The sequence below is a fragment of the Alosa pseudoharengus genome, unplaced genomic scaffold, assembly GCF_046254945.1.
Source record: "Alosa pseudoharengus isolate Yale_2024_CS ecotype anadromous, Long Island Sound unplaced genomic scaffold, YU_APseudo_1.1 YU_APseudo_1.1_scf_6, whole genome shotgun sequence".
In the NCBI taxonomy this organism is placed as follows: Eukaryota; Metazoa; Chordata; class Actinopteri; order Clupeiformes; family Clupeidae; genus Alosa; species Alosa pseudoharengus.
In genome coordinates, this window is record NW_027468848.1 from 28,628,012 (window position 1) to 28,642,201 (window position 14,190).

Here is a 14,190-nt window from a genome sequence, read left to right on the forward strand (position 1 = left end):
AGTTGAATGTTTTAATGATCCGCTCTGGCTCTTGCCATGGTGGAGGAATTCTCTGGGGCTGAGCAATTTACAGACATATGTGGTGTGTGCCTTACAAAAATACATTTATAAATGTATAATAAATAGATTTAATGACCTTTCTGCGCTCCATATCTGTGACACAAACTGATCTGACCAGACTTGACCCGAGTTTACGTGTTATAGCCTGTGTGTGCCTATGGTGTCTGCACTCATGATTCTCTACAACTTTTTACTGCATTGCCATGAACAAAGTAAAGGCAAAAAAGGTGTTTCTTTGCCGAACAAATTGGGATGCAATATGAGCCTTGAATTGGATGCCATGATGCAGGAATTTGGTAGGATCTCAAAACCGGATTATGAACATTCTTTGCCATAGAGAAACACACAATAGTGTTGGATTATAAACATGCTTTGCTACAAAAACAGACAAAAACGTGAGGTAAGTTGAGCTATATGCATTTATTTTGCTGTCACTTCATCTGTTTTATAACCCAGAAGGATGTACGTGGTATCAAATGATAGCTCCGTGTCTCCTCTTTCATCTGACATGCGTGGCATATCTATCCGATCACAGGTCCGCGAGTAATTCAAACGAGAGTAATGGGTGTGCAGCATTGGTTTTTGTAGGCCTACATGACGTTATTATTTTGTAGTCTGATTTCAAAAGCCAGAAGGATCAACATACTTGCTTTCAATGGATAGCCCTGTGTCTCCTCTTTCATCTGATATGCTTGCCATATCTATGCGTTCACGGGTTCGCGAGTAATTCAAACGAGAGTAATGGGTGCGCAGGTGAACGCAGAGAAGTAAAGACTGTAAATATGGTGCAATTTAATTTCATGATTTTTTTTTTATTTTCATACTTTAACGTACAGACAAGTGCGTTGTCTCATTGGAAAGCCCCACTTCTGCTCTGTCAGGCAATAAAGGTTTCATCTCGCTGCGATGAACAGTTGCGGAGCAATGTAACAGAGAAGAAAGGGTGTGTTGTTTTGACACACTTTGCGTCAATCAGGTTTTAAGGGTTAAAATCTCACGTACCCCCTGGAGTGCCTTCACGTACCCCCAGGGGTACGCGTACCCCCATTTGAGAACCACTGGTATAGAGCATGAAGATCACAACAGTCTAGTACTCCCAGGGTCCTCTGTGTTTATGTTAAAAGTGAGAGTGGAGTGGAGTCATGTTTATTTACTTTTGTTGATGTAACAGAAATTGCTTATACCAGTACAAATATTTCTCAACATTTACAGTCCTACAAACCCTGGCTAGGTACTATAACCCTGTTAATCAGAACACATTCCTACTCACACACATTCACACACATATAGGACACCTTCACTATAACCCATACTCAATAACACACATATATGTACAACTGCTGGATGCCACATATATAACGCCTCCATGAGCGCACATTAACAAAATTAAAGAATCAGAAATAAAAAAAGAATCATGCACTTACACACACCTGAGTCATCTCTCTGATCGATGTAAGACTGTCCAGGGCTCGCATCACTCGATCGTAGTCTTTTTTCTGGAACATACCAAACACAGCAACGCGTTACGATGCAAAGACAATAACTGGAAGATGTAATAGCGTGGGTTAATATGATTCACACGGTTGAGCCACAACTCCCTTTTTTGTAGAGTACTGGGATTGAGGGGCCTGCTATTTTGGGTCCCTGCTGTGAGAAAAGAAGCTTAGCTAATCACAAAATGTCATAAATCATAACAAGCACCATCTGGCATCCGTAGCCTACTGGAGATCACGTCTATGTCTTTTTCTTATCTTATGGGCCTTTTTGGATTGCCAAGTATGGTGGAGAGAAGGACAGATGAAGGCATGGGCACATGGGACCTCCAAACCCACATGAAGGATCAGTGAGTTATACACTTACACCCACAGTCAGCACCCTTATTCTGCATAGCAACAGTCCTCTTCAGCTGCCACTCACTCTCCATGTGTCATTACTTCTAATGAAGGGCCTCAGTTTAAGGGCTCCATTTAAATGGCTCTCTCTCCCTTTCTCTCTCTCTCTCTCTCTCTCTCTCTCTCTCTCTCCCTTTCTCTTTCTCTTTCTCTGCTTCCTGTGTGTTGTGTATTGTTCCATTTTATTTTTCCAGTTTTATGTCACTTGTCAGACATTTCCCATAGTGGCAGCTACAAATTTGAGGTTAGGGGCATGTGAATGTTTCCCTTTCCGGCAAACAAAACAAGTAAAGAAATACAAAATGACATGTTGGCTCTGATAAAAAAAAAAAACTCAGGGTACAGATGAGTGTGAGCACCACAGCTCCGAATGACTGTGTCAGAACAGATGCGCTCTCAGAGCAGGTTGCAATTCTGTGCAGATCTCTTGCGACATTCTCAGACAAAAAAAACCCCCTCCTACACCACTGAGCAACTGCAGCACGAAGCATGGAGCCAGTGGGACTGAGCCTCTGTTAGGTGAGCAGTAATGAGAAGCAGCCATGGGGCTTGTGGGGTGTCAGGCGTACGGAACAGGACAGGGCAGAACATACCCGTGGGTTGAAGGCCAGGGCCTGGGAGTCGTTGGGGTCTACCACTGATGGATATGGCTCAAAGATCACAACTTTCCTTGGGGACTCCAGTGCGGAGCGACACATGGACACCAGCAAATCCACAACCTGCAAACACACACACACACACACACACACACACACACACACACACACCATTTCAGCTTCAAGGGGATTCATTTACCTCAACCATGTGACTTTTCAGCAATCGGTGGAAAATGGTGATATAGTGGTACAAACTGTGGCACCATGTTGAGATGCAACATTTGGGGTCTAAAAATACAGTGATGGAAATCTCAGACTCATTATGTCAGTGTTCCATCATCTCCTCCCTGCTGCTCTGCAGGCTGTATTGAGGAGAAATCACAGACCTTTAAGACTCTGCAATCAAGCACTGCCAATATAATGATTAAAATGATTATGACAGAAACTTTGTGTCTGCTGCCAGATATTTCAGTTGTTGTAAAAGCATTCTTTGCTCCCTTTGGTGCGTAATCTCCCTTGTCTCTAGCCTATAATGAAGTCGTTTCACACAGCAAGATGCTCTGAAGTGTGAGTGTGAAGGACTCTGAGTGTATGCAACAAGCAAATATGAATATATGTGTGTGTGTGTATATAGCTTGTGTGTGTGTGCGTGTGTGCGTGTGTGTGTGTGTGTGTGTGTGTGTGTGTGTGTGTGTGTGTATATAGCTTGTGTGTGTGTGTGTGTGTGTGTGTGTGTGTGTGTGTGTGTGTGTGTGTGTGTGTGTGTATGGCAACCTGGCATCCAGCATGATGTCTGTGCTGAGACGGGTGTAGTGGGAGCTCCACCAAACTACCCCAACACAGCCCGCACACCCTTGTTAACTGCCGTCATTAATGCAAACAGCAAGATGCTTCTGAAAACGTTTCTGATAGTGTGTTTACTGTGTGTGAGAGAGTGTGTGTTGAAGGTACCTGGGCTCCTGTGGCGATCTCATCAGCTGCTTCGTTCATAACCCCCAATGTTTGGAAAGCAAACACGCAGAGTTCTCTCTCACACACTGTGGGCTTTAGACAAACACACACACACACACACACACACACACACCACAAAGTATTAAGTGTACAGATGGCACACAAATGCATCCTGATGATTCATATCTGAACAGTTAAGTGTGATGATGAGGGGGTGCACTGGCAATCTGGTCGTTTTGGTGTCCATCTTCTGTGGCTGTGCGAAACGAACAGTATAAATTAGTCAACTCTTAGCCACTAACCGCCGATTTAATTTACCCCTTTGGTCGATAGGTTGGCCTTTTCAAAATGACAAAGCTAATCAGTGGCCCGCCGCAACGGGAGACTGAGGGAATTTGACATTCATTTCATAACCTGAGCTCTTCATCTGCCCATTTTAATCTGCATTCATTTATAAATCACCCGTTCACTCCATAACGTTACTGAAGACGAAAAAATAATAATCCTCCCTGAGGTTCATACGACTTTGGCGTTAGCCCTTTAGCGTGTGTGTGCAGTGGTATGTATTGGTTTGATATACTGTGAAGGGGAGCTGTTCATAAAGCACCGGATAATGAGATGAGTGCGGGAGTTACGGTACATCAGCTGGCCTTTGCCCCCCGCGGAGATGGAGGGAAGATGGAGGGGCTAAGGTGGAGGCACGCGCCGCGCCTCGACCTCCCCATGTCATCAGGGAACCTTAGGGTGGGTGAGGTAGGGACGCGGGCGCGGGCGTGCCCACAGTCATCGGAAAACTAATTGGGGTCGCCTCGGGTCTGGCGGCAGACAAAGGGGAACAGAGGGCTCTAATGAAAGATTTAATTAAAGCCGCGCCAATCTCGGGGAGAAGTGACAAAGTCAATTAGAGCCATCACTTAACCCTGCCAGGCGAGCCAAAAGAATGAGGCCAAAGAGAATATTTCAAGGAGGCGCGGAGCACAGAGCAATGACACTAGACTACTCCTCTCCAAGTTAAGTTAGGTGAGTGTACAGTTCTCCGCCCGACACAGACAGTACATAACATTTGTAGCCCAGAATCAGGCATAGAAGTCTAACAAAAAGTGAACATGAGGAATTCTGGAACATTGCTTCTGATAGTTCTAATGTAGATGTAGAGCCTTGCAGAATACAGAACATACACAGTGCAAGACAATCCATTACAAAAGGAATGTCTGTTCAAACCACTTTTATAGCCTTTTATAGCTCAGTTTCATGAAGGGCTGTATTTGATTTCATGTGTTCTTCCAGTGTTCTGTTCTGAGATGAGAGGTAACAGAGCTGGGGCAAACTCGGACACTTACTCGGAGCATGGGTCCGTTCTGGAAGACGTGCGGCTCATCGCAGACTACGCAGAACTCATTGAGGACCGGGATCCGCTGCTGGGCGTACTCCATCGTCTGCAAGGTGGAAAAGTGACAAGGAGAGAAATGTGTTAAGATAAGGCCGCCCCCCCCCCCCCGGAATATAAATAGCCCAGGAATTAATTGCCTTGACAGCTTGGCAAGGGCAAGTTCATTCGATCCAGGCCCGGGGAGTGTAATGTATATGATGCAGCCACTGTTCAGTGGTTTAGTAATGATGAGCTGGCCATTGTGTGAGAGAAAAGCGCTACGCTGGGTGAATGCAGAGAGCGTTTACCTGAACCAGGAAGCCTTTATCTCGCACTGGTATACACTTGGCTCCATTGTTGGGTGGCTGGAGGAGAGAAGAAAACACATACAGTAGGTGGTGCATTAAAATGACTGATAACAGTGAGCAGTTCCATGCAATGTACACCATAGATAATGCTGGGCCCCTCAAGTTATCGGTAAGAGGAAACGATCTAGAAAATGCTACGCTCATCACATTTCAGTCCCTCCATATCAATTAGCTGGTGCTGTTCTATGTAGAGAATGGTCTTTGTGCTTGCACTACACACAGCTATGTGGACTCAATGTGTCAAATGAATGGCACGTTGACATGTGGCAAATGTTGAGATAAGGTGAAAGATTTAATCTGGTCTTTGAGAGAAAAACTAATGGTTACAGTATGACAGTTCCCAATATTTTAAAGCATATTTCAATTTTTTTTTTTTTTTTTTTAAATGTTCAAATTCAGAGAACTCCAATTCACTTGTCTATTCACAGAACTCATTTTTTTCAGGCTTTTAAGACCATTGGAATACCTCCAAAAGTGTTTCCCAATACATATCATTTTAATTGACACTTTTTGAAGCTTCTAAGATTCTCAAGTCTGCATCAAGTGAGTGATAAGAATGTTTCACAAATTACATGCCTCTGGTACCTACTGAGCAGGAATGGGAGAAAAAAAAATCATTTTAATTTACTCCAGACCTGGGATGGTTCTGAGAACCCAATTTGTGATGGTTATGAAAACTTATTTTGATTTTTTACACAGTTTTGGCAAAGCAGGGGAGATAAAACCCAGTACCAATAATTTTCATTTTCAATATATGTTGACAAACAACATGATCCCAACAGCATAACCTTGTGTGCTTTTGTCTGAGTGCCCAGTGTATATGAGCCTTTACGTTGGTGTTTCTTTATGATGCTTGATTACCTCTATGTTTCTGTGTGTCTCTATAAGGTTGTACTGTATATGTTTCCGTATTTGTGTCTATGGTTGTGTATGTGTGTGTGTGTGTGTGTGTGTGTGTGTGTGCAGTTATAAATCTCACCACAGCTGGGGTGGAGGCCAGTGATGGCGCCAGGATTCCGATGAGGCCCGAGGTGAGTGAGAGCCTCCTACCTCCTCCTCCTCCTCCTCCTCCGCCATCTCCGGCTGTGGCTGAGTCCTTGCCGAAGGGGTCGGCGCGGCCCACGCGGGTGCTGCTGGAGCAGGAGCGACTGAGCAGCCGGTGGTGGTGCCGCAGGCCGTCCAGCTCCTCGGCCACCCGCATGCTGCCGGAGCACGAGCGGCTCAGCAGCCGATGGGGCTTCAGCACACTGCCCATACTACCTCCTCCTCCTCCTCCTCCTCCTCCACTTCCGCCTCCTCCTCCTCCTCCAGGGCTCTCCCCGAGGTTGTGGTCAGCGTGCGGGTCTCCAGAGCAGGAGCGCGGCAGCGGCTTGTGGGGCCGCGGCGGAGGCAGCGGCGGGGGCGAGGAGCAGTCGTCGGGCTTGAGGGTGGCGGCCGAGGCGGAGCAGGGCCGCGGGAGCAGCCGGTGGGGCTTGAGGGAGAGGGAGGGCGTTGGGTGCGGGTGGGGGTGGTTGTGCGGCGGGAGCTGGGGGTGGGGGTGCTCCAGACGGGGGTCGCTGGACAGCGAGGACCCCAGCAGCCGGTGCGAGCGGCTGCTCCCGCTGCCGCCGCCCGTGCAGCCGTCGGCGGCGTCGCCGGACTTGACCGCGCCCGAGCAGGTGCGGCGCAGCAGGCGGTGGGACTTGGAGACGCCGTCCTGCTCCGGCTTCAGCTTCTTCTTGCTCTTCACACAGCCTGGAGGCGGATAGCTGGGGGACCTGCAGACACACACACAGACAGACGGACAATCAGACAGGCTGGTGTCTGAGAAGGCTCCTCTAAATTCAACTCTGTAGTCACAGGCACAGTACTGTAGATACAATAAAAGAGACACTAGCCACATACCAGAGGAACAAGACAAAGTGATAAGTCACACAGGAAGTACAAGTCTGCTACACAGACACTTACCAACTGTACAGAACGATATTGAGATAACAAAATATTTGGAAAGGCAAAACTGGTTGGAGACCACAAATGCTCTTTTAGATTTTCTCTGGAAACATGAATCTACCAGTAATCAAAAGAGGCTGTGTAACTGTCAGTAGCTGTTTACCAACCTTACAAGCTCATAGGAAAAAAATTAAATAACCATAAAATGGCAAAATAGGACTCTTAGGTCTTAAATAAAATAAGACCCTTAGATGTAATGCAATGATTATGTTAGTTAATTGACTTTCAATTTACCACTACTGCTGCTATTCACTACTATTTACTACTTCTTTCAGCAATTAGTCTACCCTGGAAATCCAGAGTTCTCACAAGAGCACAATGAAATTGTTTCTGTGAGACACTCTGGCAATAAGCAATGATGCACGTTACTTTTACCCCTTGCATCCCGGGGAACCAATCAAATCGGCGTATCTGATATATGTGGGCCAGGTGCGAGCTAAACTGATGACGACATCGCTGCAACGTTGGAGGTCAGTAATTGGTCGTAGTGTTATCCAATTGCGTCGAAGTCCAGAATCATTCAGAGTAAACATTGGTCTAGTGTTATCCAATTGCATGCAGTGAGATTTTCAAATGCATGCTTGGTGCCGCCCCTCGAGTTGGGCCATTACATTGTTCGTGGCCAGACCCTTAATCTTTCTAGATTACCAGGGTCTGGAATTTTCAGGCTACAATTAGTCATCACCCATCAAAAATGGAAAAATGAAACAAGTTGCCAGACTGACTACAATGAACCAGCCATCAGTTTCAAAATGTTATTGTCAGTACAGGTAAACACATACAATTTGACAGACATTGCAGGTATTGTCTTGGTACTTGTCTGCCACTCTGATCAGTAAACAAAGAGACACACAAGAGAGTCTGGAAACAAACAGGATGTGTATTTGTGAGAATTTGCCTGATGAAATTATCAGTGGCACAGGATGTGGGCTGACACGATGACTGTTGCCCTTCATGCACACGCGCGCACACACACACACACTAACACACACACACACACACACACACACACACACACACACACACACACACACACACACTAAGACATCAGTCAAGGTTTCTCTCTCTCTCTTTCTCTCTCTCTCTCTCTCTCTCTCTCTCTCTCTCTCTCTCTTTGCTCTCTCTCTCTCTCTTTGCCCTCTCTCTCTTTCTATCTCTCTCTCTTTGCCCTCTCTCTGTCTCTCTCTCTGTCCTCTCTTTCTCTCTCTCTCTCTCTCTCTCTCTGCTCTCTCTCTCTCTCTCTCTCTCTCTCTCTCTCTCTCTCTCTCTCTCTCTCTCTCTCTCTCCCCCCACACTCTTGTCTTTTCCCAGCCTGTCAGGTCTTACCTGCGAAGGGTGGAGAAGATGTGCAGCGGAGACTTGACCTTCTTATCGCTGGGCTTCTTGCCATGGGGGCAGTTCTGTTTCTCTTTGCCCTGGTGCTTCCACTGCTGAGTGACAAACGTCTGCATGATCCTGCGGGAGACACACACACACACACACACACACACACACACAAACACACACACACACACACACACAAACAACTATTACATCAAACACTGGACACATCTAAGGGAAGTGGCACTGCGAATAGCTCTCTTTTTCACTCTGTTTCACTTCACTTTCACATAAAGAAAATACTGGTAAGGTGACAGAAACTTTGCTGGAATCGCTGGTGCAATACATATTTACACAATACAGTACACACAGCAATACAGGGTGCAGCAATAAAACTCTACTCTGAACATTTGACAGTTTTTTTGTGTGTAAATAAAGAACAAAACATTTATGCATTAATATAATAAGACATATTTCAACATAAAAAGGCTTAAAAAGCGGAACCTACTTTTTCAATTGATGTCCGAGTCCAAAGCGCTCTTTCCTTGACTCTTGAAAGACGTCCACGGTTGGAACTAGAAGTGAGATGATGCCAGAGTGCTACTTCAGTTTAAGTGAGACTACAGCCTTTACATCTACATCCAAGAGTACTCTCTGATAGCTAACCACTGCAAATAGCAATACCAGACACTCCAAATCTGGACTTGGCTTCATGTAACACGTCTCTTTAACTATATGCATCAATGATCATCACAGTAATACCAAAAAAAGCATTTCTATCAGATCTGAATTAATACATACATAATGGGCCAAGTAAAGTGCAGTCTTAAGTGTAACTAAAGCTAATTTAATCATAAGGCAATATCTATTTGTAAAGTAATTTGTAAATGTAAATGTAATGTAATGTAATACAATGAGTAAAATCCTAAGCTCATACATCGGTAGTTCAGTTTAGTGCCCCCACACACCACACAATAGCTTTTAGTTCATGCACGAAAGACTTTGCTCATTGAGTGACTTTGCTCTTTGCCTTGTATTTGCCCATCATTCAAATTAGGGCTCTGTGTGCAAAAAACACTATAGAGGAGTACCAACTGAGTAGTGGAGGGGGAAAATAATCTCAACGCTGCGATGTAACCATATGAAGGGTGATGGCCACATCTGGGCCAGACTAGCTACAGAAGTCACGACTCAACCCGCCCCAGCTCTACATCAGGCCTTTGACACAGATAAATACTGTTGTGTCCATTAGCCGTGCAAAAGACAAACTACCTTGATTGATTAAACGTCAACGGGGAACTGATGGGAAGTAGCTGAGATAAACATTTAAGTAGAAAAGAAAAAAAAACACAAAGCTCCTTCATCCTCTAAACTTTTAATGAGCGCGTTCCCCAGGGGGAGGCAAAGCCACTACCAAGGGCACTGCCAGCGTCAGGTTTGCAGAGTAGCTCAGAGAGTCTGGCAGAGGACTGACAGACAGCCAAAGCCTCGTGGGAGTCCTGTTTACCTGCTGTGTGTGGGTGTGAGAGATTGTGTGTGTGCACCTGTGTGTGTGTGTGTGTGTGTGTGTGCATATGTGACTGTATTAGTGCATCTGCATATGTGTGTATATATATTTGATCGTATGAAAGCATGTGTGCAATGTGCATGTACTGTATATGCATATGCAAAAAACTAAAAACAGACGGTGTGTGTGTGGGAGGGCAGGTGTGTAAATGCGTGCGGGAGCAAGCTGACCTGGTCCATTCAGGTACTGAGTCAGAGAGCAGTGTAGGCGTACGATGACTGGCTCCATCCTGATCACATCCCAGGCCAGAGCAATCTCCTCCTGGGGATGGTGAAAACAGAGAGAGGGGGAGAGAGAAGGAGGGAGGGAGGGAGAGAGAAGGAGGGAGTGATGGAGAGAGATGAGATGAAGGAGTGATGCTTATAAACACTATAAAGCGTTCTGCATACAGTATAGACGCCGACATGACCGCACCGACACTCTCTGTCACTTGCCTATGCAACCCAGCGCCAACATTTTAAACTGTCAAGCATTCAATAAACAATGGATTTTACTGAACGGCACTGACAAAAATAGAACTGATTCGCAATCAAGACGGTGGCGACGGTGGAGTTCTAAGCTGGTGTGCAGGGTTGTGTTGAAAAGAATGGAATCTAATGCAATCGAACACTCATGGCAAAGCCTGTGTGCAGAGACCTTAATGAGGCAGAGTAAATGGCTCACAAAAAGGAATGAGTTCCGCTAACGCCAAGCACATGCCAGGCAGGCTCCACATGCTCTCTCCAGTTAGTGCAAAAACTCGAAAACAAAGCTGCCAAATGAAGCTCACCTCAGCTGCCTCACTATACAAACGATATCTATGACACGATCAAATGACACTTACATCCAGGAAGCTGACATCTATGTGTAAGTCGATGTCCACGTCGTCAATGGCGCCATATTCCCTGATTGGGGAAGAAAAGGAGGTAAAATGTCACCCTTTTTTGTAACATGCTATGAACGTCATCCTTTCGCCAGTAACATGATATTTTGTCTAAAGGAGCCTTGTTATGGTCGTTATTACAGAGCATGACATTTGGAGGATGGGTGGCGCCAGATGACTCATCCGCTTACCAAGACGAACAGCTGATGGGAGTAAAACACCCGGCGTTTCTGCAGCATACTATCCACATCATCATCACGACACACGCTGACACACCACCGTGGGCACGCTGGGAACATGCATTACGTGTCAGCGGGGGTGTGCAGTGTGTGTGTGTGTGTGTGTGTGTGTGTGTTTCATTGGCTAACAGCATGGTACTGAGAGGGCGCATTGGTATGGAGCATTGGTTTTGCTCATCAGCTCTTGGCCAAACTGTCGATTTGTTTCTGACAGGTGGTGCACCTGCATCCATTTAACACCTACAGGTACACACACATACACACACACACGTACACGCGCACACACACACACACACACACACACACACACACACACACACACAATCACTACCGTGTTTTTTTTTATGCATCTTTTGCAATTTTGGGCCTGAACTAGGGCCAAGACAATATACTGATGAGGTTAACACATGGGGCACACACACACACACACACACACACACACACACACACACACACACACACACACACACACACACACACACACACACACACACACACACACACACACACACACACACACACACACACAATGACACCATCCTTGCAGAATCACATTCAAAAACACTATGTCACAGCTAACCCAGAAAGACAACCTAATGATGAATGGATGCCCTCCAGAATTTATGTTAAGGAGCTGTAAAGCTGCAGTTGTGGAGAGGACTGCCAAAGACCCACAGCATCATAGAGCAGGGTGAGGCCCGTGAAGTTCCCAGAAGCCCTGGACTGATTCACTGCATCATCCCAAATTTACACCAGCCCACGGACCAACCCCAAGCAGCTGCTTATCCTGCAAATCAGAGGGTCCCAAGGCTGGCCATGCAGACTGTAAACACCTGTCCGTCCAAGCTTAAGATAGATGCCTGCAGAAATGCCCTTGTTGCTCACTTCTGAGAAAACAAGGGATGTGTCTAACATTTGTCTACTGGCTTGTGTCCACCAGGGTGTTTCGCGAACAGCAGAACTGGTCAAAACCAACTTGTGGACAAGTGTGGACTGCCTTGAGAGAACATCTTCGGTACAGGGGACTACAATTGCATCTAAAACCAGAGCAAAATAAATCATGTGATCATATTATAACAAAAGCTGGGGGTGGCCCTTAGATAATGCGGTCAACCCCAGATCGTAAAGTCTCGAGACACCTTGTTTTATGAGCGGTGTCATGAAGTTCACAGCCAATCAAATCATTCAACAGCAGCGGAGTCTGAGTTATGAAGATTGCTGTGGTTCCTGTTTGTCCAGATGCCCAGAGCACAGTCCACTCACACAGGGGGCCTGATGAGAGGGGATGAGAGCCTTTAGAGGGTAGACCAGTCATCTGGTTTGAATTAAGATGCTGTGCATTTAGCGATACTGAGTGTCTGTTGTTTGCAGTTGTACAGTATATAGATATGATGAAGCAGTGGTAGCATTACCGCATGACAATCAGTCGGCCTGAGGTCAATCCCCGAACTCGCAGTAGCAAGTCTGTGTCACTTTGGATAAAAACAGTTACTTTACTTTGACATATAGACATATTGCCTGTTAGTTGTCCATTTCTCCATGTCTGTCCACTATGGTCTTCATGATGTGATCATGAATCATGATCATGAAAGGGACAGCAGATATCATTGATTCTAATAGGAAAGAAGATCAGCACCAGTGCTATGAACCTCTGACGCAGGTCACTTGCCAATAAGGTTCCAGCGGAGGGGCATTCTGACCGCTTGTCATCAGATCGCTACTCTGACTCCCCTGGGTTGAACTGTCGCCATGGTTACCCCATTTGCAAAGCCTGGCCGCTCGAGACAGCTAATCCTCTCCTCCGGCCCTCAGAGAGACTTTTCCACACTGGGGCTCGTGAACCCTGAGCCCTGTCTGAGGCCGTGTGATCCTGTACTGAGCCAATGAACGCCACTTAGCATAGCATTAATACCCGCAGCGCAGAACTGAACCCTCTGTACCTTATTTCTGGCAATGGTGGGAAACTGAGAAAAGAAAACTGACGCGCTACCTTCTGTTGAAAGCAACACATTAAAAATACAAGAAGTTGAAGTGAGAGAGATCTTGACAGGGGAATAAGGTGTGAGATAGTGATGAGGTGTTCAGAGATGACGCTTTTGTATCAGCCAGGAAGCAAGAGAGAGAGAGAGAGAAAAGGAGAGAGAGGGTAAAGGATCTGTCTCTGACTCCAGGTATTTTTATACATGGTAAGTGGGACACAGATTTTATATTGCTCTCAGCACAAGGACGTAGCCACACGGAACGCTAAAAATCACTGATTTGCAAACATCGACAGATCCAAACATCTAAGCCCAGACACACACACACACACACACACACACACACACACACACATACAGTACAAGCAGTGCTGAGACCAAAGTGATGCTTCTGTGATAGGCGAACTGGGAGTGGTTATAAATAGACTGAAACTCTCACACTCGTCATTCTGCCTGCAGATGGCTGCTAGACCATCGCCACGTCAGAAGCAACCAAAGCAGAGGCTGAGGTGTCCTGTCTGCTCGCGCACTGAGGGAGTGGAGGATGACTGTTACGGGTTACCGGTCTGCAGCGGAGCTTGCCTGTTACGGGTTACCGGACTGTAGCGCTCCAGGTGGGGCCCTCCACAGATGCCATTGGAGTGCCATTCGAATGAGACTCTCCACCAACACATACCAGATAGCCCCCAGTCGATCATTCGCTCGTTCATAGACCAGCGCAGATTGAGACGGAGCGTGGAGAGGGGCGAGTGACCTCTAACGTGGTAGTCATGACCTTGAGAGGACCCCGTCCACTCTCTCCCCTGCCCCTTTTTCGCAGGATGCTGACACACACATGAGTGTTTTGGAGCAGCCAGTTGCCCTGTAGCACATTAATCACTCACCGCCCCCAACCCACCCCTCCTCAACCTTGGTGGAGGTGAGCCGGGGCTTCCTGCCGGCCTGTGGGGCAGGGAGGCTTGGTGGGCTCCCTGGGGGTTGCCGGTCATTCGTCTCCC

The 14,190-nt window shown here is 46.5% G+C and overlaps 1 protein-coding gene across 3 annotated transcripts in view; it reads right to left on the minus strand.

The window, feature by feature from the left end:
* parp8 (poly (ADP-ribose) polymerase family, member 8) overlaps positions 1 to 14,190 on the minus strand; it is a 46,874-nt gene that overhangs the window by 12,680 nt on the left and 20,004 nt on the right. For 2 of the 3 annotated variants that reach the window (XM_076270432.1, XM_076270434.1), the window contains exons 8-17: positions 10,936 to 10,996; positions 10,283 to 10,373; positions 9,054 to 9,120; positions 8,552 to 8,680; positions 6,216 to 6,993; positions 5,177 to 5,233; positions 4,840 to 4,935; positions 3,500 to 3,592; positions 2,546 to 2,671; positions 1,485 to 1,556 (exon numbers count right to left, since the gene is read on the minus strand). In XM_076270432.1, coding sequence (XP_076126547.1) covers positions 1,485 to 1,556; positions 2,546 to 2,671; positions 3,500 to 3,592; positions 4,840 to 4,935; positions 5,177 to 5,233; positions 6,216 to 6,993; positions 8,552 to 8,680; positions 9,054 to 9,120; positions 10,283 to 10,373; positions 10,936 to 10,996 — 1,570 coding nt within the window. The remainder of the gene's footprint in view (positions 1 to 1,484; positions 1,557 to 2,545; positions 2,672 to 3,499; positions 3,593 to 4,839; positions 4,936 to 5,176; positions 5,234 to 6,215; positions 6,994 to 8,551; positions 8,681 to 9,053; positions 9,121 to 10,282; positions 10,374 to 10,935; positions 10,997 to 14,190) is intronic. The other variant, XM_076270433.1, reaches the window with a different exon arrangement.